Source organism: Globicephala melas, chromosome 19 (assembly GCF_963455315.2).
Source record: "Globicephala melas chromosome 19, mGloMel1.2, whole genome shotgun sequence".
Taxonomy (NCBI): domain Eukaryota; kingdom Metazoa; phylum Chordata; class Mammalia; order Artiodactyla; family Delphinidae; genus Globicephala; species Globicephala melas.
In genome coordinates, this window is record NC_083332.1 from 5,527,232 (window position 1) to 5,553,984 (window position 26,753).

Genomic DNA, 26,753 nt, shown 5'->3' on the forward strand with positions numbered 1-26,753 from the left:
TGTAGCTTGTGCAGTGTTGTTCGCAACTCTTCCAGCCTCGCCACACAGGGGATGAAGTATCAGGTGAGGGAACAGTTCAGGGGCCTTTTACTGGTCTCGAGCCATACGGATTAGTGGCGCAGAAACAGCTATCTCTGTTCTGAATGATAAATACTCAAAGATGGCTGCCCCCAGGGAGGCGAGGCGCAGAGGGCGCAGACACATTACCCTCTAAGAAGCAGCCGGAAGTCCAATTGTCCGTGCTGTGTAGGAAAGTTTCAGTCCCTCATCGGCCGCCGTAGTCCGGTGCCGAAGCTGGCTTTAGAGAACCCGAAATGAGAGGATTCACAAGTGTAGCCGCTAGGAGATCGGAGTGGGATCAAGAGGAAATCAGGTCAGTGTGTGACTCTCTCTGTGGGATAGGTTAAGGGGTGAGAGAGGATCTGTGGGCGTCCGTGTAGGTAGGAGCCGCAGAGTCCGCGGGGAGAGCTGGTGGTCTGGCACCATGGGTCTGAAGTTGGGTTGCCTTTGCTGTCGGGCATGGGGGAGCTCTCGTGGTCGTGCATTAAAGGTCCATAGAAATCAAGGACTCAGAGTCCTGAGGTCAGAGTTTGGGGTCTTTGCAGTTCACTTTGTTAGTAGGGCTCAGTCATTGGGAACGGGAGGGGGGTTGGTATTTGTCAATGTAAGTGGTGTTTGAATTAATTTGGCGCTCAGTGACGGAGTAGCCAGGGGTGAGATAGACCAGATGAACGCTACAATTCCCTTCAGTCCTTGAAGCCCACTTTCCTCTCTAAGGACTGCTTTGGAAGTCTCCTTAGGGTGCTACATCACCTTCTCCTTTCGTCGCCACGGATACGAAATTTAGGGAGATCAAGCATTAAGCAAATCTAAAGTGGTAAACTTTCTAAGATGAGGTTTCTTTCCTCCTTACTGAGAGTTTACTTGAATATTTCTTTTCAGATTCTTTTTTTTTTTTTTTTTTTTTTTGCGGTACGCGGGCCCATCACTGCTGTGACCTCTCCCGTTGCGGAGCACAGGCCCAGTGGCCATGGCTCACGGGCCCAGCCGCTCCGCGGCATGTGGGATCTTCCCGGACCGGGGCACGAACCCGTGTCCCCTGCATCGGCAGGTGGACCCTCAACCACTGCGCCACCAGGGAAGCCCTTCAGATTCTTTTTGACACCAGTAAAATAACCCTTCTGGTCCGTCAAATTCTGTTTCCCAACTTTTATTCAAATGTTAGTATATTTCAATTTTTGTCTTGTTATTTTCTCTTAATTTTCATAATTCAGATAAACTATGGAAACAGGTGTAATTTGCCTCTTTTTAAAAAGTTAATTTCATATTTTAAACATTTCCATAATACAAATTCTCTTAGTTATTACTTTTAGGATTACATTAGGATTTGGTATTTACCCGAGGGTTTGTTTCCCTGACCCACATCTCCTTCTTGGTTTTTTGCCTTTGTTGCAATTGAAATTAGGGTCTTTTTTTTTTCTTCTAATTTTTATCTCCTTTCAATTTCTTTAACATAGTAAAACAATTTAAAAATATATTATTAAATACTTTCTTTTTTGGTTACTACACTGAAATTTTATGATTACTAATAGCTTTTTCCAACTCAACAGTTCATTATGAAATTAAGAACTTAACATTTTATTATGAAAAATTCCAAACATAGCAAAGTTGAATGAATTTTACAGTGCACATGTACTATACCCACCACTTAGATTGTACCATTAACATTTTACTATATTTGCTTTGTCAGTTATCTATCCATCCCTCCATTCATTAATTCATCTTGTTTTTCTTTTTTTTTGATTACTTTTATTTATTTATTTTTCTGGCCTCGCCGGGCGGCATGCGGGATCTTAGTTCCCGGACCAGGGATGGAACCTGTGCCCCCTTCAGTGGAAGCTCGAAGTCTTCCCCACTGGACCACCAGGGAAGTCCCTCTTTCTTTTTTAAAAAAAATTTTGGTGCATTTCAAAGTAAACTGCAGACATCAGTATACTTTCCCCTAAATACTTAAGCATTTCTATCAACTACAGTTCTTCCAATAGCTTAATTAATTCCTTTATATTTTCCAAGTGAATGATGATCTGAGCATTTCCAAATAATATTGTCCCAGTGACAAATGTATGGATTTGCGAATGAAATGAATCTGTCTTTTAAAAATCTGGATTCTTGCTCTTACTGATGACTTGGGTGAATAACTGTGATAGTGTGATTTTCAATAAGAAATATTTCGTCTTGGTCCCTTTTCTGGCACAGAGCTCCTAAAACCTTTGGACTTTTCAAAGTTTTGAGAGTGATTTTGGTGTCTCTTGTTATGTTAATGGAGTGACTTTTGGAATGCACCTAAGGATGGGGCTAGTTGTCTGTACTGCCAACCATGTGATTAGAGGGTCGGAACTTTCAGTCCCACTCCCTGACTTCTTGGGAGGAGAAACGGCTGGAGATTGAATCAACCACCAATGGCCAGCCAGTTACTCAATCATGCCTATATAATGAAGCCTCTTTAAAAACCTAAAAGGAAGGGATTCAGAGAGCTTCCGGTTGGTGAACTCGTGGGGGTACTGGGAGAGTGGCTTTCCTGGAGAGGGCATGGAAACTCCATACCCTTTCCTCATGCCTTCCCCACTGCATCTCTTCCATCCTGTTGTTCCTGAGTTATATTCTTTTATAATAAACCAGTAATCTAGTATGTAAAATATTTGAGTTCTTGAGCCACTCTAGAAAATTAATTGAACCTGAGAAGATCTTGGGAACCTGTGATTTATAGCCAGTTGGTCAGAAGTACAGGTAATAATCTGGACTTGAGAATGGCATCTTATGTGATGGTGGGTGGGTGAAGGGGGGGTGGGAGGGCAGTCTTGTGTGACTGAACCCTTAACCTGTGGGATCTGATGCTGTCTCTGGGCAGATAGTGTCAGAACTGAACTGAAGTAGGATGCCCAGCTGGTGTCAGGAGAATTGCTTCGTTGTATGGGGGGGACCCCCTTCCCTCCACCACAATTTGGAATCAGGTCCAGAACACTTATTTAGTTACTGAACCTGAGTCTTGTTCTTCATTTGTGCAAATAAAAGTTTAGTCCCTCTCTCAAGTTTGCTGAGAATTAAGGGAATTAAAATATATAAAATTGTGACGGTTAGTGGCACATACATGGTAGAAATAAACAGCTGCTATTTTTCTGTGTTTGTACTTTCATACTTTGTAAAATTTATCACTCATGTCATTTACTCATTTTTTTGTAATGAAAACTTAAAAGACGATAAACTTACAGTAATAATTAGGCAACAATAATTTTATATTCTATTACACATATTTTACATACTTGTGAAAAGATAATTAAGAAAATAAAATGACCTATCTAATAATATCTAGGTATAATCACATTAACTTTTTGGTATCGGTATTTTTTGGTATGTCTGTATAAATATATGCACACAAAAATGTCACCTGCCATTCCAGTAAACAAGGAATGTTGCCCGCCATCAGCCACTGCATCAGCACGCCCCCACCCCAACCATGGTGCACCCAGAGGGGAATTCAGGATGGGGAAAAACAGGATACTGGCCCTAGATTGTTAAGATGCATATCTAAGGAATAATTTCAACGAGCCCAGACTCCTGCATCTTCCCATACATAGAAAACCACTAAAATCATTAACTTGAGATACGGTTTTTTTGTGATTAGCAGTTATCTTTTCACATTCAGCTACATATTTCTTTTTCAGCAAAAACTTATGTATATGTCCTGGGTCCTCCTTACCTTACCTCAGCAGTTCCTCAGCTACTGAGAGGTTGCCTCCCAGGCTGTAGTCCCCGTAAGGTCTTTGAATAACACATAACTCTCAACTTTTAGGTTGTGCGTTTTTCTTCAGACATGTTTTACACATTTTGTATTATGGCAGAAAAACATTTATGCTACATATAACTTTGAGTTACATATTTTTTCACTACATATAGAATGTTTTAAATAGCTGCACAGTATTCCATTGAAAGTTTATACTAATCAGTTAATCCTCTATCACTGCATCTATATAATACTTTATGTATACATAAAGTATTTATGTATAAATATATAAATATATTATGTATACATTTATGTATATATACACACATTTATAGGAATATGTATCTTTGCATGCTTATGCCATTATTTCCTTTGCAGAAATTTCTAGAAGTAAAAGTTTTCATTACCAATGATAACTATTTTGAAATTTTCAGTATACAGTGTTAAAATATTCCACTAAAATGTTCCGCCATGTAACAGACATCAATTTTCTTTTATATAATTCTATCAATTTCTTTTTGTGGTAAAACACACTTAACATAAGATTTATCATTTTAACCATTTTAAAGTGTATAATTCAGTGACATTAAGTACAGTCACAACATTGTACAAACATCATCACTATCTAGTTGTAGAACTGTTTTATCATCCCAGATGGAAACTATGCATCCATTAAGTACTCACTTCCCATTCCTGTCTCCCCCGCCAGTTCCTGGCAAGCACTAAATGCCTTTTTGTCTCTATAGATTTGCCTATTCTGGACATTTCATATTAATGGAATCATATAATATGTCGCCTGTTACTTCTGACTTCTTTCATGTAACATACTGTTTTCAAGGTTCATGTTGTAGCTCCTTTGAGTACTTTATTCCTTTTTATGGCTAATATTTCACTTTATGGATTTTGTTTATTCATTCATCTGTCGATAGACACCCCATTTTGTTTATTCATTCATCTGTTGATAGACATTTGGGTTGTTTCCACCTTTTGGCTATCATGAGTAGAGCAGCTCCGAAATTTGAGTACAAGTTTTAATACCTGTTTTCAGTTCTACTGGGCATATACCTAAGAGCAGAATTGCTAAGTCAATAGTAATTCTGTATTTAACTTTTTGGGTAACTGCCAAACCGTACTCCACAGAGGCTGCACCACTTTACATTGCCTCCAGCAATGTATGAGGAATCTAATTCTCCATATCCTTGCTAACACTTATTATTTTATTTATTTTTATGGCCATGCTTTTGGTTATGAAGTGGTAAAGTGGTATCTCATTGTGGTTTTGATTTCTATTTCCCTAATGACAAATGATGTGCCATCTTTATACGTTCTTTGGAGAAATGTCTATTCAAGTCTCTTTGTCCACTGTTTAAATTGTCTTTTTGTTATTGAATTGTAATTGTTCTTTATATATTCTGCTCACTAGACCCTTAATCAGTTATATTATTTGCAAATATTTTCTCCCATTCTGTGGGTTTCCTTTTCACTCTCTTGGTAGCATCTTATACAGACTACTTTTAAATTTTGATGAAGTCTAGGCGCTTCCCTGGTGGTGCAGTGGTTAAGAATCCGCCTGCCAATGCAGGGGACATGGGTTTCAGCCCTGGTCTGGGAAGATCCCATATGCCGCGGAGCAACTAAGCCCGTGTGCCACAACTACTGAGCCTGCGCTCTAAGGCTGCGAGCCACAACTACTGAAGCCTGTGCACCTAGAGCCCGTGCTCCCCAACAAGAGAAGCCACCGCAGTGAGAAGCCTGTGCACCAAAACAGAGTATCCCCCACTCGCCACAACTAGAGAAAGCCCACACGCAGCAACGAAGACCCAATGCAGCCAAAACTAAATAAATAAAATAAATTTAAAAAGATTTTTTGACGAAGTCTTATTTTGTTTTGTTCTTTGTATTTTTTGGTGTCATATCTAAGGCTCTGTTGCCCAAATTTGAGGTCAGGTCGATTTATGCCTAGGTTTTCATCTAAGAGTTTAATAGTTTTACCTCCTACGTTTTTCTTTTGGCACTTTGACTTAAGAAGGCGCTGCCTTTTTTTTTCTTTCTTTTCTTTTTATCAATTTATTTATTTATTTTTGGCTTTCTCTAGTTGGGGCGAGAGGAGGCTACTCTTCATTGCAGTGTGTGGGCTTCTCATTGCAGTGGCTTCTCTTGTTGTGGAACACAGGCTCTAGGTGCGTGGGCTTCAGTAGTTGTGGCATGCAGGCTCAGTAGTTGTGGTATGTGGGCTCTAGACGGCAGGCTCAGTAGTTGTGGTGCGTGGGCTTAGTTGCTCTGTGGCATGTGGGATCTTCCCGGACCAGGGCTCAAACCTGTGTCCCCTGCATTGACAAGTGTATTCTTAACCACTGCACCACCAGGGAAGTCCCAGGAACACACTGCCTTCTGATCTCTGTGGTTTCTGATAGAAATCAGCTGTTCATCTTATTTCATATCCATTGCATATGACAGTTGGTTCTTGCTGCTTTGAAGATTCTCTATCTTTGGCTTTTGATAGTTTGAACTTTATGTGTCTCACTGTAGAACTCTTTGAGTTTAAAAAAGAAAAGAAAGTGATTTTAAGTTCTTTGCATATTGGCTCCGTTTGGGGCAATCCTTCAAACTTAGCCAGGCCATTTATAACAGTGCCTTAGGCTTCTTTTCCTGCTTCTGCTGAGCCTGAGTACCAGACAGAGGTGAAAGCTCATGTTCTTCTCCGTGTGTCTGTTGTATGCAGGCCTCTTGTGTCAGTCCTTTAGGGAACCCACAAATAGGTCAAAACAAACAATTCCTTGGGGACAAGATTTACTTTGCTCCCTACAGGTCCAGGTATCCATCCACACCACAAATACAGGCTGCCGCTCTGCCACAATGGCTGTGGGGGCAAGGCTAATTTAGAATGCCATAAAAAGTCTCCTGTTTTAGAGACCTTTCTCCTGGTCAGGTGTTCACTTTGTTTCTGTAAACCATTGACTGTCTTCCAGAGTTCCAGTAAGGTTGATTCTGACAGTTTTTGTCAGTTTTTTTAGTGCTCCTGAGGAATCCCCTGGAGGTATCTACTCCACCATTTTTGCTAATGTCACTCTACGAAGTTGTCAATTTTTACATATAGATTGTATAACTGGTCAGTTAACTTAATACTCTTATTTTTGGTGTTCACTAAAGTTGACCTCCATCTTTTGTTAGTAACTTTTTTTTTTAATGTTAGTAATTCTTGATTCTTTTATCAGACTGCATTGGGAGTGTTTCCAGAACAGTGGTGAAAAATAATGGTATTGTTGCACTAGCACGTGCATGCATGCGCAAACACACGCACACACACACACACAAACCCACCCGTCTTTTTAATGAGTGCTTTTATCTCTGGCTTTCAGCTGGACATATGTGGGATTTATTCAGTTTTGTTTTTTTATTATGGTTCTTTTTCTTTTTGAAAGATATACAGATACAACTTAAGTCATATCATCTTCTATTTCTCCCCTTCTCTTCCCATGGATAACTGCTATCTTGTTATATATTATGCATATTTTCATACTTTTACTAGATGTGTATGTATCCACAAACAACACATACTCTTGTTTTGTGTTTTAGAAACAGATGGAGATTGTAGTATATATTTAAAAAAAAAACTTATAGGTCGTGTTTTGTTTTTTCATGCTAAGGCAGTAATGAATTCCTGACATACCCAGGGCTCATATTTGAAATAGATGTTGGATTTTTTTTTTTTTTTTTTTTTTTTTTTGCTGTACATGGGCCTCTCACTCTTGTGGCCTCTCCCGTTGTGCAGCACAGGCTCCGGACGCACAGGCTCAGCGGCCATGGCTCACGGACCTAGCCGCTCCATGGCATGTGGGATCCTCCCGGACTGGGGCATGAACCCATGTCCCCTGCATTGGCAGGTGGACTCTCAAGCACTGCGCCACCAGGGAAGCCCTAGATGTTGGATTTTTATGAAATATTTTTCTCAGCATCGATTTTGGCAATCATGTGACTTTTCTAATCTATTAATATATTGTAGCAGACACCCTCGGTTCCTTGCTGTGCAGAATTGACGTAACTGACCTGAGACTGTTCTCCTTGGAAAGGCCTGCTGACAAGATGCCTTCCGCTGGCATCTGGGAACTTAGATTTTGGGAGGGTTCCCACTCTTCCCTATCGAGAGTGGCTCACTGTGCCAAGACTCTTCTTTCAAACAATATGATTTGTCTTGAACATGTGTTTTCCTCTGGGATTCTGGAATTTTGGTATGTACTAGGATATGTACTAGGAATAGCCCCCCATAAAAGCCATGGGCACTGAGTCTCTAATAGGCTAACACATTTCACATGAGTTATTACAACTTGTTGCTGGGGAAGTGAGCATATCCTCTGTGACTTCATGGAGACAGGACTCTTGGAAACTTGTGCCTCGTTTTCCCCCAGACTTTGCCACAACTTTTCCCTTTGCTGCTTTTGCCTTGTATACTTTCATGGTAATAAATCAGTTATGTGCTAAATCTTGGGAGTCCTAAGGAATCACTGAATCTGGGCGTCATCTTAGGGACCTCCAGCACACCTGCGAAACGTCCATTCACTTCCTTCTCCTTTTCTGCCAGATTCTCCAGACATTCCTTGGCTTGTGGCAGCATAACTGATGTCTGCCTCTGTCTTCACATGGTCTCATCTTCCCTGTGTGTTTCTTCTCAGTGTGTCTGGTATAAGGACACTCATTGGATTTTAGGGCCTACCTGGATAATCCTGGATGTTCTCATCTTGAGATCCCTATAATTACATCTGCAAAGACCGTTTTACCAAATCAGATCACATTCACATGTTCATGGGGTTACGATGTGAACATATCTTTGGGGGGGGTGGCACCATTCAACCCACTACAAAGGAGTATGTGGACACGTGATTTTAAGGGGAAAAAATGTCCAGAGCCTCACTTCTATATGTCTTCTTTCCCAAAACTGATCTGTGTGGGAAGTCTTCTGCCATTCTTCTGCCAGGCTTTGTGCTGTGCTGGTTTTCCTTTTCCATATTCCCTTTCTCATTCATGCTACTTATACTTCACAGAAGGCATACCTCTCTCCATTTAGATTGTTATGTTTTACTGCCTCAGGGGCATCAAATAAAGGGACAGTTAGAAGCACTGGCCTTGACTTAAGGTGGGTGAACAACAGCAGTGACAGCATCTGGGCCCAGAGGGAATATATCACCCAAATGAACTTACTCTTCACTCCACAGGTCCTGGCTTCGAGGAGCAAGAGAAATCAAGTAAAGGATGAGGAGGAGGTTCCTGGAGTTGCATATGGTCATTTCGTGGGACATCCGTTACCTGAGACTGAGATTTTGGAACAGAAACTTAGGGCAGATCCAGAAGAGACTAAAAACAACATCCTAGTTACTTGGCATTTCCCAAAACAAGAAAATGATGAAGGCTCAGGTGACTTTTGGTTTGTTTTATTCTTGATTCCCTCATGGATTTCCAGAAGGCTGGGAAAAAAAAGCAGTCCAATTAAATGAAAAGTATTAATTGGGAAAAAATGGGCTCTGGGGAGAAATAAACTACCTTCAAAATCATGATGAAGTAGAATCAGGTATATATTGTTCGTAGATTTCGTACTACATGACCAATGTTGGTATATAATGTATGACTCTGCAGGTCCCTCCTGGTTACATAAACCATCAACTTGCATGTAATCTGTCAGGCACTGCAACCAGAGAATCATGATAAGTTATTTGATATGCATTGAATCTGAGGAGAAGGCAGATAATTTCCTCAGGAGATGTCACTATTTCATGGTACTTAAGTCTTGGGAAATTTCTTTGATGGTTTCTTTCTAGAGGTGATAACATTCATTGTGTTCATAGCATTCTTCTAATATTGATAGATATACAAGCAGGTTGTGTATGGCTGTTTCTTATATGATTATTCTGAGTCCTCTGCTGGACTAGACCAAGTAGAATTCAGTGCACACAGTTTTTCAAAAGACCACAGCTTGGTGACTTATATACCCACACTTGTTTTGGGCTGGTTTTATCCTTGAATAAAACCTAAAGTGCCCAGGAAAATGTAAGGTTTGCACAGTTATCAAAGGACATCTGTGAACAGGTTGTAGAATGGGTGTTTCAGTACAGATTTGGCCACAGGGAGTTATAAATTCTTGTTTGGTAATGGCTTGGGTTTTTGAGATCCACAGTTTGCTTTAGAACTTTACCTTATCTCAGAAAATACAGTGCCCTTCCATGTGTTCAAAATCTAGTTATTACTGTACTTTTCATGCCCAAAAAAGTTAAATATTTTGTGTAGATAGGAAAGAGCTAGATGTTGTTATATTTAATTGGAATAAAATTAGTGAACTATATTGAAAAGAAGAACTCATCTAAATATTGAAACTAGCAAAATAATAATCATCAAATTGATGTTTGGTCAGTTTAAAGCAATTACATCTAATCGTGGTACTGCTACTGTGCCATTCAACGAGGTACCAGTATTTTTGTGTGTGATGACGGTTATTATGTATTGACACTAAATTTAAATTCCCAAGTTGATAGAGCTATTAAAAATGAAATAATTGATCAAGTAATAAGGAAAATTTAACCAGAAAAAGTTCAATTGCTTATAAAATTTTGATAAATGAAAGAGAATACGCCCCCAAGAATCTAGTTGTTACCTCCCACCTCCTTATTGCCTTTATTTTATTTATTTATTTAATTGCCTTTATTTTAATTAAACAAATGACTCATTGTGGTATAATTTTATATATATAGTCTTTGTCTCTGGTTCCTGCCACAGAGTTCCTAAAACCTTTGGAATTTCCTCAGAGATAGGAGTGTCTTTTTTTATCCATAACAAGCCCCTTTGAGCCATATGTGTGCTAATTAGGTGACTCAGGATGGACCCCTAGAGAGCTTCAGGGTGGGAGCTGATCCCCAGAAAGACCAAGCCTTGATTGGAACTTCTGGCTCTACCCTCTGATCTCAGTAGACAGGAGAGGGGCTGGAGATTGAGCTCTATCACTTGTAGGCAGTGGTTTAATCAGTCATGCCTATGTAATGGAACGTCCATAAAAATCCCAATGGGGTTCAGAGAGCTTCCAAGTAGGCAAACAGTCCACTTTCTGGGATGGTGACTTACCCCAACTCAACAGGGACAGAGGCCCTTGCACTCAGGACCATTTTAGATTTGGCTCTATGAGCCTCTTCATGTGACCATTCATTTGTGTCCTTCATAATAAACTATAAGAGTAAGCATAATAATTTCCTGAGTTCTGTGAGTGGTTCTAACAAATTATCAAACCTTAGCAGGGAATTTATGAGAACCCCCGAATTTGTAGCTAAGTTGGACACAAGTGCAGGGAACCTGGAATCTGGGACTTTGGACTGGTGGCTGAAGTGAAGGCAGTCTTGTGGGACTGAGCTCTTTAGCCTGTGGGGCCTGATGGTAACTCTGAGTTGTTAGTGTCAGATTAGGATTGAATTCAAAGACCAAATGTTAGGACAAAAGATGCTCCTAGTGCTTTTATCACCTAGGAGACTACAAGGGTTTTAGGAGTGCTAAGCCGGCAACCAGGGACATAGAACATTATATATATTTTCTATTATTTCACACCTTCCATTTCAATAATGAGAGAAACACTCTTATCACATGGACTGTGTTGTTACAGGGCACATGGACTGTGTTGTTACAGGGATCGCTGACACTGAAGGATGTGGCCGTGGACTTCACATGGGAGGAGTGGCAGCTCCTGGACCCTGATCAGAAGGACCTGTACAGGGACGTGATGCTGGAGAACTATAGCAACCTGGTGTCCATAGGTGAGGACGGCTCCCCTGTGTCCCTTGGACAGTGACTTTTCTTTCTTCACCTTCTGAAAGAGTTGTTGTGTCTGTGGTGCTCTGAAGTGGAAGATTTTCAGTCTCTTCCCCCCCGGCCCCAGATGAGAAGGTATAATCTCTCCGCGTTTTAGAGACAAGCCTTTAATTTCCAAACATGCAGATCATGCAGTCCCTAAAGTGTACCATTCTCATAGCATCACAGATCCCTAGTGCCATTTGATGAGCCTAAGTCTTCTGTTATTTCCCACGAACAGGGTATCAAGTTAACAAACCTGATATACTCTCCAAGTTGGAACAAGGAGAACCACCATGGACCTTAGAAGATGAAGTTCACAGTCACCCCCATCCAGGTAAGTGAGACAGAACCAGCAAGAGGGGGAAGGCTGTGGAAATCACTTTCTAGTCCTTTAGAGAAGGCATCCCAGTGGTGAGGGTGTCTGAGGATACAGAAACAGCCTCCATGTATCCCTTTCCTCATATGAGAGCTCTTTTTCTGTGCAAGAACTTAGAGGAAAGTATACCACTTTATCTCATCTTGGAATGAATCCCTGTTTATTTCTTCTTAGATGTCAACTTTCCCCCTCCTAGGATTATTCTTGCTTGGTTTTTCAAATCCTCCCATTCTTTACTTGTTAGAGTATGATTTTATGTTCCTTTCACATCTCTTGGTATGAAATTCCTCCTTCCGTGTCTCTCTTCTCAGACAAAACTTTGAATTCATCATTGTCTTCTGACTCATACACCTTTCTGCTCCATTGTGAAATATTTATTTCCCTTTATGACATCCAACTGCACCTCAGGTGCCTTACTCTTGTAGTAATGTGGTCTCTTAATGTGTATTCATCTGCTTGCTTGACTTTTCTTTTTACCCCCTCTGAGATTCTTCAAAGGTTCTGTTGTCATCCCTCTGCTCTGTCTCATAGGCTATAAAACCTTACTTTATTCAAATGTGTTAAGCTTTTTGTGGAGACTTGCAATTGACATGTCCCTTAACACTGTCTAATATACCTGCTGGTACCATATATTTTAACCTGTCTCCATGGCAATTCCCAATGAGTTCACTCTTTTTGTGTGAGAAACTAGAACCATCTTCCCTCCCAGAAAATCCCTTTCCAACATCCTTTTTAAAATTGAGATTCTCTTGTACTTCTGTACATCTTAAATCCTGGCATTACCTTGAATCTTCTCTACCCTCTGGGCTCCTGTATTTAATGCCTCTGCTGTTCCTGTTCTTTGTGTAATTAGGAAAGACGTTTCTAAAATTTCTCATTCTCATTTCCTAGCCTAAACGAAATCATAAAACCTCATGCCCACCTTACTGTAGTTCCTTTTTATATTTGTTAATTAATCATTCTCTTAGTTAAACTTTAGATGTTGCTGGATTCTTTTCCCTAAAGCTATCTTTTTCCTCCTCATAGTCTGATGGCATTAAGTCCCAGTTGACCATATTACTATGACATAGAAATTTCTCTTCTATCAAACACCTAAGTCCCCACTCTCAAAGAGGAGGCAGAAATTTAACAAAAAGAGAGTTTCAGTTTTATAAGATGAAAAGATTTAATGGAGAGAGATAGTGGTGATGGTTATACACCATTGTGAATGCATTTTAATACACTGAACTGTACACTCAGAAATGATTAAGATGGTAAATTTTGTGTTATGTGTAATTTATCACAATAAAAATAAATGGGAAAAAATTCACAGATACTATGTCTGGTGGTGAAAACGACTGTAAACACCAAACCATCAGCATGGAAAATGACTAGAGATGAGGTCAATGGGGTCATAACTGGGGGTTTGCAATAGGTCATTTGGTCACATAGGGCCTTGTCATCCATTTCAAACACTTGATTTTCCTCCTAATGAGAAAACCTTTAGAAGGATTAGGGTATAGCAGTGATGGGATATAATTTATGTTTTAGAGGTATCACCTTGGCTATCAGTAGAAAATAGACTGGAATAGGCAGGTGTTGAAGCAGAAAACCAGATGTGAGACCTGGTTGTTGGTGACTTTAACCCAGCTTGAGGATGGTATGAGAAGATTCTGGAACAATAAAGACTGAATTTGCCACTTAAGTAGGTATGGGGTATGTTTGTTTCCTAGGTAACAAATTACCACAAACTGTGTGACTTGAAACAACAGAAATGTATTCTCACGGTTTTAGATGCTAGAATTTGAAAATCAAGGTATTGGTAGAGCCATGCTCCCTTTCAAAGATCTAGGAATGAATCCTTTCTTGTCTATTCCTCGCTTCTGGTAGTGGCCAGAAATCTTTGATGTTCCTTAGATTGTAGACACATCATTCCAGTCTTTGCGTCTGTTATTACATGACCTTCTCCCTGTATGTCTCTGTGTCTGTAGCCAAATCTCTGTCTCCTTAGAAGGACCCCAGTCATTGGATTAGGGTTCACTCCAATCCATTTTGACCTGGTCTTAACTTGATTACATATGCAAAGACGCTGATTCCAAATAGGGTCACATTCATAGCTACTAGGGGTTAGGGTTTAAACATGTCTTTGGGGGACATATTCAACCCACAATATGGAGTGTGAGAGGGGAAAAAAACAGACGGAAGATGATGCTAAGTATCTTTGATAGAAGAGACTAAATTTAGTGGGAAACAAAGAAATGTCTTTCAGAGCAAAGATTTTATGAGCAAAGCTAGGACAAATCTTCATGTAATATTTACAAATTAAGCTTTTTAACATGTGAAATGTTTCTGCTATCATTGAAGGCTGTACAAAATTCAAGTAAATGGTAAATATAGAGACTATTTCAGAAATTTAGAAGAAAAGTAGCCTAAAGTGGTATAGAGAGAATGAAGAGTGATAGTATCATAAAGTATCTTAGGTGAGAGAAATAGCTCAGTTTTGAATTAAGATGACAAGGAAACATGGCAAGAAACTGGAAATGTGCAAGGCCATGTGGGGACTGTCAAAAGATTGGTCTGAAACCAGCCATGTGGAGACCAATGTTTGAAAGTATTTGTTGGGGAGCTAGTGGAGTGGAAAATTAGATAAACTGGGTACATCATGGTAATGTAAACTTTTATCACCAGGCTTACTGTTGTGACTTTTATGTGTTAATAATAAAGGAGGCATGGTGGAGGTTAGGTTTTGTATATTCTAACTCTAGATAGTCTTATTTTTAACCTCAGTGGCAGCATTATAGAAATAATAAGGTATAGCCAGATGTTCTAAGAAAAACTAAAGATAAAATTGTCACATCTTGATTCAGGAGGAAGGTGGTCCTATAAGACCCTTTAATTAATGCCAGCAGAGACATTACTGTATGATTAAGGAAGAAGATGCTATTGTTGGCAAGTTGAGAGATTAGTATATCAGGGACAATGAAATGGGAAAAATTCCACCATGACATCCATACAGGTACAGAATAGTGAAGAAGGTGAGCATTCCCATGTCTGGTGCAGCAGATCTGCTTCTAAAAAAGACTGTGCCCCATTAGCCTGTTGTGAAAGTCCATCAGGATCATCATGTCCCTTTCTGTGGGAACGTATGAGAATGTGTCACAGCTCCATGCAATGTTAGAATGTGAGATTGGTGCTTTGGGAAAGTGAATTTGATGATGGTCTACCTAATGAAGAAGAATGGCAAGTTTTATCAACAGGATGAGCACCCAAGAGTCTGTTAGAATTTTCTTGAAATCATGACCTCTATGTCCAACATTCTGAGTTGCCTCTTTGATGTATATGTTCTAACACCCACGTCTTCTTCTTTCTCTACCAGCATGGTTATGTTAGGGTCTCTTCAGAGGGCTCTAGGAATCCCAAAACTCTATGTTGACTGACTAAAGCTTTCGTCTGTGCCTTCATCTTTTTTCAGTCTTCATGTTTCTCAGAAAGTGATCTCATACAATACTCTGACCTTAAATAATATATATTTCTTTGTTTTGGGTTTTTTTTTTTTTTTTTGGCTGCGCCGTGCAGCTTGCAGGATCTTAATTCCCCAACCAGGATTGAACCTGGGCCCATGGCAGTGAAAGTGCCGAGTCCTAATCACTGGACTGCCAGGGAAGTCCCCTTAAATAATATTTACATACTGATGTTTCCACATTGCTATTTTCAGTCAAGACCTTACTCAAGTCTTATCATCTGACTGGCTTTTCCGTGTCTGTGCTTGGATATTATCTCAAAAATGATATGTTTCAAAATGTACTTGGTTTCCCTCACATTCTGAACTTGGTTTCCCTCACATTCTGAAGTTCGGTGATATTCCTCATCTTGTTAAAAGGCACTACCCAACTACCCAATGGGTCAAGCCAAATACTCAGGCGTGCACTTTGATTCCCTCTTTTGTTACCTCTCCTCACATCAAATCCATTAGTGAGTCTTGTTTATCCTTCCTTCCAAATAAATCCTGATATCTTCCACTTCTTATTTCCTTTGCTTCTTCAAACCACTGTCACACTTGGAACTGCCTACTTTATTCCTTATCTTATTTATTGTTTCCCTTTCCACCCATAGAATATGGCTTCAGTGAAAGTAAAGAATTTTTACCCTGACGGCTGTTATCTTTTGGGTTGTTTGGTGTTTTATATTACTGTGTTTTTAACAATTTCCAAGAGACAGGAGTTAGTGTTTAATGGATACAGAGTTTTTCAGTTGGGGAAGATGAAAAAGAACTAGAGATGAATGGTCGTGATGGTTGTACAACAATGTGATGGTACTTAATGCCACATAAATATACACTTAAAATGGTAAAATTTATCTTATATATATTTAACAACAATTGTGAAAAGTTTTTTTTTTAAAAAAAGATAAGGTACTTTTATACTTGGAATTTCTTTTATATTTGATATCATAGGTTTTCCATTAAAGAGCCAGCTCACTCCAAGGTATTTTTTTAAGTGTTTATTGAATTTGTTGCAATATTGCTTCTGTTTTATGTTTTGGTTTTATGGCCATGAGGCATGCAGGATCCCAGCTCCCCAACAAGGCACCGAACCTGCACCCTCTGCATTGGAAGGTGAAGTCTTAACCACTGGACCACCAGGGAAGTCCCCCAAGGTATTTTTGAAGCAGTTTTATTCCATATGATACTCATGGAAGGGTTAATTGTTTTCTTTCCTAGAAATTGATAAAGTGGATGATCATATGCAGCCACACTGGCAAAACCAAAGTATACTGAAAATGTTGGAACAGTGTTATGAACAGAATGCATTTGAGAATATTATTTATCAGAGCAAAAGTTGTTTTCCTTTGAGGCCAAATCATGATGTATTTGATTTACATGGGAAAACTATGAAATCATATTTAGATGTAATCAACCTGAGTACAAGCTGCAAAAAAATAGAGTCTGCTGAGTTTAATGGAGATGGGAGATCCTTTCTCCATGTTGATCATGAGCAAACTCATACTGAAATTAAACATCGGGACATACACAAAATAGAGAATACCCACGAATGTACTGAATGTGGGAAAGCCTTCCTCAAGAAGTCTCGGCTCAATGAACATAAGAGAATTCATACAGAAAAGAAACCCCACAGATGTAGTGTCTGTGGGAAAACCTTCTCCAAGAAGTTCAAGCTCACTGAACATCAGCGAACTCACAAAGGAGAGAAACCCCATGAGTGCCGTGAATGTGGAAAAGCCTTCCTCAGGAAATTTCAGCTTACTGAACATCAGAAGACTCATACAGGAAATAAACCCCATGTATGCAGTGTATGTGCGAAAGCATTCTACAGAAAGTTCAAGCTAACTGAACACCAGAGAACTCATACAGGAGAGAAACCCTATGAATGTCCTGAATGTGGCAAAGCCTTCTTTAGGAAGGCAGAGCTCGTTATACATCAGAGAAACAAAAGAGGAGAAAAACCCCATGTATGCAATGAGTGTGGGAAAGGTTTCTCCAGAAAATCACAGCTCATTCTGCACCAGAAAATTCATACAGGAGAGAAATCTTATATATGCAGTGAATGTGGAAAAGGTTTCATACAGAAGGGCAATCTTATTATACATCAACGAACTCACACTGGAGAGAAACCCTATGGATGCACTGAATGTGGTAAGGCCTTCAGCCAGAAGGCATGCCTCATAGCACATCAGCGATTTCATACAGGAAAGACTCCCTTTGTATGTACTGACTGTGGAAAATCTTGTTCACAGAAATCAGGACTCATTAAACATCAGAGAATTCACACAGGAGAGAAACCCTATGCATGCAGTGACTGTGGGAAAGCCTTCACTACAAAGACAATGCTCATTGTCCATCAAAGAACTCACACGGGAGAGAGGCCCTATGGATGCAATGAGTGTGGGAAAGCTTTCTCCCACATGTCATGCTTGGTTAAACATAAGAGGACACACACAAGAGAGAAACAAGTAGATTCAGTGAAGGTGGAATATCCTTCCACAAAGGGTCACAGCTTATTAGATACTAGTGAACTCATGCAGGGGGAAAACACTGTTAATATGGTGACTGTGCAGATGCCTTCTGCAACCCCTCAGACATCATTAAACATCAGTGGGCTCCTAGCAGATAGGAATGTAGTCCTTATGGAACAGCCAGAGGCCAGAGGTGCACCCTCAGGAGATAACAGAGAGTTTGTGCAGGAGAGAAACTTCATGAATGCAATGAATGTGGTTATGCCTTCAGTGGTCAATTATATCTTATTTTATGTCACAAAAAACACATAGGAAAAAACTGGTACATTCTATTTGGAAAAGCCTTGAGCAATAATGTATAGCTGATTATATGGTTATGTATAAAAAGCAAACCTATGAAGGCAGAGGTTAGGAAAGCTGTGTTTTGGAAGACAGATCCTATTATCAGTGATTACCAAGGTCATCAGTGAGCTTATAGTGTGTAAAAATATGAGAGTGGTAAAGTCCTTCCCTCAATAGGTGTCATTACATACTGGAGAGAAATTTGGAAGGCAGTGAATGTGGCAGGGTTTTCTGCCCCATCCATTAGCTGATGAAATCATATACAAATAAAACACTGTGAACACACTAATTGTGGAATATCTTACTAAAGTTCTTGTGAAGCAAAGCCTGTGAAAATGAGAAACATTCGAGAGCTTTATGTACCAATTCCCACTTCATAATACATTACACAATATACCTGATGTATATTTTTGGACAGGAAACCTTGAACAATATTCCTAGTTACTATGCTTATGATTCCATAATTTTAAGGAGAAAGACAGTCTACCCCACATCACTGGTTAAGGTTATCATGTTATACTCATTTCTCCTAATTGTGGATTCTTTTTCTTTTTTTAAAAAAAAAATATCTTCAACGCCCACCCAATATATGATTAGCTGCTGCATTTCTTAGGCTCTAAATTTATTTAAATATTATTTCAGACAACTGAATTCCCTCACAACAGAAATGAATATTAAATTCATAAATATAACTTAATGTCCTTGAATGAGCTTAAGTTCAATTTATAAATAAGACTAAGCATTATACCATAAAGGTCACTATAAATGTGATTTTTAAAATTTTCTGGACTTGAAAAGGTAGTGAAATCAGGTTTGCAAAATGAACTGAAAGCCCAAGGACAATTAGTAATTTAAACCTATAAATTAACTAACAAAATACATTCCAACATAACTCTTGGTAGTTTTCCTGAAAACATGAAAATAAAATGGGCAATTTGAACACAAATTAAGATGACTCTTCTTGCTTCCATCCTAGCTCTCTCTTCTCTGACTATCCAAATTATTCTCAGAATCCTGGGAATATGAAAATCTAAACTGGATAACTATTCAGCTGCATTCTTCCCTCTGGAGATAGCTCCCTGCCCAACCCTTCCCTTTGCCTCATTGATGGAATGGATATAGATGTCAGGAAGAATGTTGGGGTGGTTCCATTTCCTCTCAACTAAGGGACTCTCGAGTCTTACATGTTTGAGTGTCACATGAGGAAGAGAAAAGTAGATCATAATAGAATCAACTGTGGCCTGGTATCATACTTCACAGAGCTGGATCGACTGAATCAGATTGGGAATAGGTCAAGGAGCTCTGGAAGTGTGGGCTCAATCTGGTTCTAGACTGGAATACTATAGGCCTTTAACCAATCTGGCAAATACTTTCAGAATCTCTATAATTACTGAGCTGTAGCCAGGAGTAATGTCAGTAGGGACTGGCATAAAACTGATGTAGCATTAAGGTTCAGACCAAGTCTACTGCTGGAAAACTGGGATTTGAGGAAGAGCATGAGGTCAGGTCCCTTAGGGAGAAGCTAGGAGTGGAGGCATGTAAGTAGATGAGGTATCTTACTGGCATTGTAAATGATTTTTAAAAAACATATGATGTAAAAACTTAGAATTACTTGAAGAGAACATCTCAATTGTTTTCTTAAGGATTTTAATGTGGAATATATGAGGATCTTAGATCATGTATAAACATTGCTATATCAGTTTCAATACAAAGCAGAAATATAACAAATATCAAATATCATCTTCCTGAGTTTGTGCTCAAATATAAGGTCTTGAATGTAAGTTATAGTCTGTAAAATTTAGACTGTAAGCTTCATGAAGAAGTAACAAGTACTTCTACTGTTTAGGGACCTTCTGTTAACCCCTATATTACCAGATGTCTAGAATGTCTGACAGAGTAGGCACTCATTGTTAATTGGCTGAGTCTCATCCAATAAGCAATCTGGTCTTGCTCAACTGAGATCTAAAGTAGGATCAGAAAGGACCAAACTGTTTCCAAGTACCTTTAATGTATCTCAAAACAAACCTCAAGAATATTTATAGGAGTGCAAACACATTAATTAACAATGTTTGTCATCCAACCAAAAATTACCAAGCATGCATAAAAGCCAGAAAGTGTGACCAATATTGAGAAAAACCAATCAGAAGTGACTGGAAACTGACGATGCTAGATTGAGCAAACAAGGACAGTATGATAACTGTATAAAAATTTATAACTATATTCCATTGGATCAAAAAGTCAGAGAAGTGATTAACATGTTAATTATAACAATGTGTAATGGGGTTTAAAAATATTTTATATGTTACATGTTCATATTTTATAAGCCCTCCCATAATATTGTTTCTTCATTCACTATCTTGAGAAGAGAGTGGAGGGCAGTTTGAGAGATTTCCACCTGGTGTTCCTCACAATGATACCTCTTACCCCATTGGCTGAGAACTCAAGGCTTTTCTCTTTTTAATAAAAGCTTTTATTAGCTTTTGTTCTCTTTGTACGTGAGTTTCTTTTGCCTTGTCATCAACTTCACTGGTCTTTTCTTTTGCATACCCTAATAGGCTAAAAAACTGCTCATGCTTTTTAAGACCCCCCCAGCACAGCCCCTTGTATCATTTTGGATAGTTTCTATTGCTGTGTCTTCAAGTTAACTAATCTTTTCTTATGCCATGTCTAATTGCCATTAATTCCATCAGTGTATGTTTTCTTTCAAATTGTAGTTTTTAATCTCTAGAAATTTGACTTGGGACTTTCTTTTTATATCTTTCACATCTCTATTTAACATGGTTTACTTTTAACCTATTCATCACTTAATATTTAAAGTGGTTTTCTAGAAGGTAACATATAGTTAGGCCTTGCTTTTTTATCGAGTTGACAATATGTCTTTTTATTGGGGTGTTTAAATCATTTATGTTTAATGTGAGAATGTAGTTAGGTTGAGACTAAAAATGTACAATTTGCTATTCATCCCACCTATTTTTTTTTTAATTTATATTTTTGGCTTGTGCTGGGTCTTCGTTGCTGTGTGTGGGCTTCCTCTAGTTGCAGCAAGCGGGGGCTACTCTTTGTTGTGGTGCACGGGCTTCTCATTATGGTGGCCTCTCCTGTTGCAGAGCACAGGCTCCTGGCACACAGGCCTCAGTAGTTGTGAAACGCAGGCTCAGTAGCTGTGGTGCACGGGCTTAGTTGCTCCGCAGCATGTGGGATCTTCCTGGGCCAGGGCTCAAACCCGTGTACCCTGCATTGGCAGGCAGATTCTTAACCACTGTGCTACCAGGGAAGCCCCCATCTATTCTTTGCTCCCCTTTTCCTACCATCTTTTGGAGTAACTGAGTATGTCTTATGATTATTTATCTTCTTTGTTGGCTTATTTTATTTATTTATTTATTTATCTATTTATTTATTTATTTATGGCTGCACCATGCACGGCTTGTGGGATCTTAGTTTCCCGACCAGAGATTGAACCCTGGGCCCCCAGCAGTGGAAGCACGGAGTCTAACTGCTAGACCACCAGGGAATTCCCCATAATTTTGTTATTTAAGTGGTTCCTTTAGTTTACAGCATGTATCATTAACTTGTCAGTATGAGTATTATTATATATACCTCTTCGTGTATAGTGACAGAATCTTATAATAGTATACTTCCATTTTCTGTAGCCAGATTAGCTTCATTGAAGAGACTGTCTTCTGGATGCTTCTGGGTTATGTATTTAGGGGATGGGTAAGCTGGTTTTACATGATAAATCTACATTAGCATTCCTAACTCCATATACTTTTGGATACTTTACAGAATATGGAACAAGGAATTTCTGGCATTTAAACTTTAATGTAGTTCACCTTTAAGTCAAGTTTCAGTCAACCAACCAAGCAAACTGTTAGAGCCATTCTCACTGAGCTCACACATAAAAGCCAGAATCAATTCATAGCAAGCCCATATTAAATTTGCTTGATCCAAAATCATATTCCTTCCACCATGACCCCACAAATGTTTCCCAGGTTTCTACTGAACACATTAAGCAACATTTTAAAAAGATAAATACTTCATGACTACATTGGGTTTATCCAAAGAATGCAAAGTCGGTTAAAAGTTGTCTAATTTTATAAACAATGTAATTCACCACTGTATTAGACTGCTCTTGTTGCCATAACAAAATACCAGAGTAGGTGGCTTAAACAACAGAAATTAATTTTCTCATAGTTCCAGAGGCTAGAAGTCCAAGATCTAGGTTCCAGCAGATATAGTTTCTGGTGAGACACTGCTTTCTGGTTTCTCTTCTTATAAATAAGGACACTAAACTTCCTGGAGCCCCACACTTACAACCTCATTTAACCTTAATTACTTACCTTAGGAGCCCCATCTCTGATTAAAGCCACACTGGGTCTTAGGGCTTCAATATGTGAATCTGAGGAGACACAAACATTCAGTCCATAATATTCCTCCACTGGCCCTGTCCCCTCCATTTCATGTCCCTCTTGCATGCAAAATACATACATTCCATCCCAACAGCCCCAAAAGTCTTAACTCATTCCAACGTTAACTCTAAAATCTATATCCAGGCCTTCTCTGGTGGTGCAGTGGTCGAAATCTGCCTGCCAGTGCAGGGGACATGGGTTCGATCCCTGGGATGGGAAGATCCCACATGCCGTGGAGCAACTAAGCCCATCAGCGCAACTACTGAAGCCATGCGCCTAGAGCCCATGCTCTGCAACAAGAGAAACCACAGCAATGAGAAACCCATGCACTGCAACAAAGAGTAGCCCCCAGTCGCCGCAACTAGAGAAAGTCCACACAGCAACGAAAACCCAATGCAGCCAAAATAAAATAAAATACAATGTTAAAAAAAAAAAAGTCTATATCCGAAGTCTCATCTAAGTCAGATATGTGTAAGACTTGAGGTACAATTCACCGTGAGGCAAAACTCCTCTCCAGCTTTAGACCCCTGAAAACAGGTAAGTTATGTGCTTCCAAAATACAATGGTGGGACAGAGGTGGGATAGATATTCCCATTCTAAGAGAGATAAATAGTAAGGAAAAAAGGGGTGACATGTCCCACGCAAATCCAAAACCTAGAGAAAAAAATTCCATTAGATCTTAAGGCTTCAGACTAAAGTCTTTTGTTCAATGCTCTACCCTCCAGGAATTTTAGGTCACAGTTGTAGGTGGGAATCATAACACTCGCTACAATGAGGAAATAAAACCAAGTAACTTTACTTTTCCATTCTGCACACCAGTAGTGAGACAGGCTGGAATCTGGGACACTTTGCTGCAGTGCTTGCACCTGGACAAAAGTCTCCTCCCGCAACAGAATACAATGAAACTACAATAGAAGGGACTAAAAATAACTGCTGTACATGCACAGTTGGGGCTAATTATGAACAAGATACAAGACCAAAATCCAACTGCCACTTCTGAGGTACTGAGAGCAAAAGCCAGGGTCCTGTGCTTAATCCCTGCACACAGCCCTACAGGGGATGGGCAGACTACCTAAACCACCCTCCTGCCCCACGCCTAGACCTGCGCCCTACCCTCATCCCATTTAAGGGAACAACTCCCCACCCCCCTACCCCCAGCAAGAAAGGGAACCTGTTACTTGTTTTCTCTCCCTCCTGCTGCAGCACCAGTCACAATAAAGCCTTGCCTGAGTTTCTTATCTGGCCTGTTACCAATTTCTATTGATTAAAGAGTCCAAGAACCCTGGTCTGTAACAGTACAATGTACAGCTCCACGAAAAAAAAGTGTTATTTTTGTCTGCTTTTATACCTTTCATATTTCCAGCACCCAGACCTCTGTTTGCCACACAGTACGCATTTTATAAACATCTGCTGGGTCAATAAATGAATGATTAACCTCTTTACTTCGAAGGTTCTCTGAGCCAGGTTGTACAATTATAGGGAGTGGGGTTTAATCAGTTGGGCTGCAATACTTAACAGAATCACTTCCCTTTGTCAGAGCTTTTTTTTAAAAAAAATAAATTTATTTATTTAATTTTATTTTTGGCTGCATTGGATCTTCGTTGCTGCGCGCAGGTTTTTTCTAATTGCGGCGGGGGGGGGGGTACTATTCGTTGCGGTGCGGGGGCTTCTCTTGCTGCAAAGCACGGGCTCTAGGTGCCCAGGCTCCAGTAGTTGTGCCACACGGGCTCAGCAGTTGTGGCTGCCGGGCGCAGGCTCAGTAGTTGTGGCACACTGGCTTAGCTGCTCTGCGGCATGTGGGGTCTTCCTGGACCAGGGCTCGAACCGGTGTCCCCTGCATTGGCAGGTGGATTCTTAACCACTGCGCCACCAGGGAAGTCCCTTTCTCAGAGCTTTTGCTTTAAAGTATTTCCCATCTTTGTGGAAGCCCTGGCTCTTCCCACCGTGGTTGGGGGAACCACGCTTCTTCGCAGCCTCAGCCCCTTTTGCCAGCCCCTGATGCCGTGTTCCCCATTTCCCTCCACACCAGTCAGAACAAGAGCTGTATAATCCTGCGCTTTGCCCACTCTCAGACCAATGCCCTCCTCAGCGGTTCCCTAAACCCTACAATGGCCTTAAATGCAGCTTCCTCCAACACCCCCTCCACCCAGCATTCCACTAGCCGGTTCTCCTTCAATTGTTGCTAGGCTTGGCTTGGGTCCCTCCCCCCGCCCCTAAATTTCTTTGAGATGGTTGCGCTTGTTAGCTTCTCTTTATCCTTTAAATCAAAGTGCCTTCATGTCCGCGACCATCTCTGCGCTCCCTGCAGAGATCCGGGCAGGCTTGACTTTCTGAGAAGCTAAGCTTTTGTGCAGCGCCCCTGGCGAATGCTGCAAAGTCGGGGCCCAACGGATCAAGTGACCTGGAAAGGGGGTGAAATAGGTCGTTTTCAACTGCTTCTCACCGTTTTTGACCGTCCCGCGGAATGCAGGAAAAGGAAGACCTCCCCCGTCGTTCGGCAGTGCGTGGGAAGATGGCGGCTCCCGGTAAAGACCCTCGAAACCGGCGCGGAAATATTGCGTCATAGAAGGACCAGGAGGAGCCAGATTCCGGGGGGGGGGGGTCTCTGGAACTGCGGTTTTTGGACCTCGTCGGCCACCATCCTTTCAGCTTCAGAGGGTCGTGTCCGCCGCGTGGGTTGGTCGCCGGGCTGCAGACATTGAGGCAAAGTGTTTAGAACAGCGGTATCGTGATTTGCCTCCAACGGTGAAGACGGGGTTCATCCATCAGGTCAGTGTCCGGTTCTGGGCGTGTCTCGGGGCCAGGGAGAGCGCGTTGGGGTGTTTTGCTGTTTTTGTTCCAAACGACGTAGAGGTCGGTCTTGGGGGGAAGCGAGTGGTGATCCTCGCTGGGGTGTTGTGTGTTAGCGGATCAGTCGGGGAATCCGTGTTGAGAGTTCCCCATGGAAAGGGAGGTCACGGGGTTCCGTGTTGCGACGAGAACTTAGGAGGTTCTTTGGAGAGTGGCGTTTGGGGTGGCTGAGGTTGGGGGGATTGGGAGTCGTATCTGTGTTGGGGACAGCGTTTGGGGAGCTTATCGCATATTTAATTTAGAAATGGGGTTTCTGGTCTTCTTGCGTCCATGTTTACTGTATATTCCTATTGAAAATAGGTTTTCGGGTTCATCCCGACCCAAGTAATGACATTCTCATCCTCCTAAATACGCCTCCAGAAAACAACTCTTGTTTAAATTTAGTATATCTCATTTTTAGCGTTGGGATCAGGTGTGTAGGTATTGGTATAATTTTATATATTTTTATCTAACTTCCTGTCATAACCATTTCCATATTACAAACTCTTTGGACGTTTTCTTCTTTCTTTTCTTTTGAAAAAACTGTTCCAGGGCTTCCCTGGTGGCGCAGTGGTTGAGAGTCCGCCTGCCGATTCAGGGGACACGGGTTCGTGCCCCGGTCCGGGAGGATCCCACGTGCTCACGAGCGGCTGGGCTCTTGAGCCATGGCCGCTGAGCCTGCGCGTCCGGAGCTTGTGCTCCGCAACGGGAGAGGCCACAACAGTGAGAGGCCCACGTACCGCAAAAACAAAAACAAAAACTGTTCCAGTTATGTTCCATCACCTGGGTGTTTTGGTTGAGGTAGAACTGATGTAGATCTAGGTACTACCCTTTCAGGAACACGTGATGGATTTCCTCTAACTCAAGTTTTTTTGTTTTTTCTTTGACCAGCTGTGATTTTTTTTGTTTGTGTCTTGGACATGTTTTATTATGTTTATTTGTAAGTAGTTTACACTTTTGTTGTAACTGTAAATGGTGTCATTTTTTCCCCATATGACCCCGCTCCCTCTTTTTTGTTTCTTTTATGTAATCTACAAAAAATTAAAAAGATATGCTGATTTTGTCACCTCATTCCACTCATGTTATTACTGATAGCTTCAAATTGATTACTTCATCTTTTCTAGTTGAGCATTTTTGTCATCTGCAAATAATGTTGGCCAGGTAGAAAGTGATGGGACTGGAGTAAGAAGAACCTGCTTCTGCCTCTGACCTGGGTAGGTTAATCACTGAGTTAAGCTTCATCTGT

General features: G+C 40.5%; 3 protein-coding genes across 33 annotated transcripts in view; 2 read left to right on the plus strand and 1 right to left on the minus strand.

Annotated features, from left to right (window-relative positions):
* Window positions 1-25,210, minus strand: part of LOC115847694 (zinc finger protein 613) — a 70,574-nt gene extending 45,364 nt beyond the window's left edge. Inside the window, exons 1-2 of one of the 2 annotated variants that reach the window (XM_060289163.2) lie at window positions 25,122-25,210; window positions 22,610-22,668 (exon numbers count right to left, since the gene is read on the minus strand). The gene's annotated coding sequence lies outside the window, so the exon portion shown is untranslated. The remainder of the gene's footprint in view (window positions 1-22,609; window positions 22,669-25,121) is intronic. The other variant, XM_060289158.2, reaches the window with a different exon arrangement.
* On the plus strand, window positions 273-21,759 carry LOC115847696 (zinc finger protein 649-like). Of its 7 annotated transcripts, XM_070044273.1 has the most exons (6): window positions 273-373; window positions 8,992-9,190; window positions 11,415-11,565; window positions 11,841-11,936; window positions 16,515-16,572; window positions 16,678-16,706. In XM_070044273.1, the coding sequence occupies exons 2-6, from the start codon at window positions 9,176-9,178 to the stop codon at window positions 16,682-16,684; spliced, it is 327 nt and encodes a 108-aa protein (XP_069900374.1). In that variant the 5' UTR covers window positions 273-373; window positions 8,992-9,175; the 3' UTR covers window positions 16,685-16,706. The 7 variants fall into 7 exon arrangements, with proteins under 7 accessions (XP_069900374.1, XP_030703654.2, XP_030703652.1 ...); XM_030847794.3 differs by lacking the exon at window positions 16,515-16,572 and having other exon boundaries at window positions 16,678-21,758; XM_030847792.3 differs by lacking the exon at window positions 16,515-16,572 and having other exon boundaries at window positions 11,439-11,565; window positions 16,678-21,758.
* Window positions 25,211-25,333: 123 nt separating the features above from the next.
* ZNF577 (zinc finger protein 577) overlaps window positions 25,334-26,753 on the plus strand; it is a 39,265-nt gene continuing 37,845 nt past the window's right edge. For all 24 annotated transcript variants that reach the window (XR_011376983.1, XR_011376978.1, XR_011376979.1 and 21 more), the window contains exon 1: window positions 25,334-25,447. The gene's annotated coding sequence lies outside the window, so the exon portion shown is untranslated. The remainder of the gene's footprint in view (window positions 25,448-26,753) is intronic.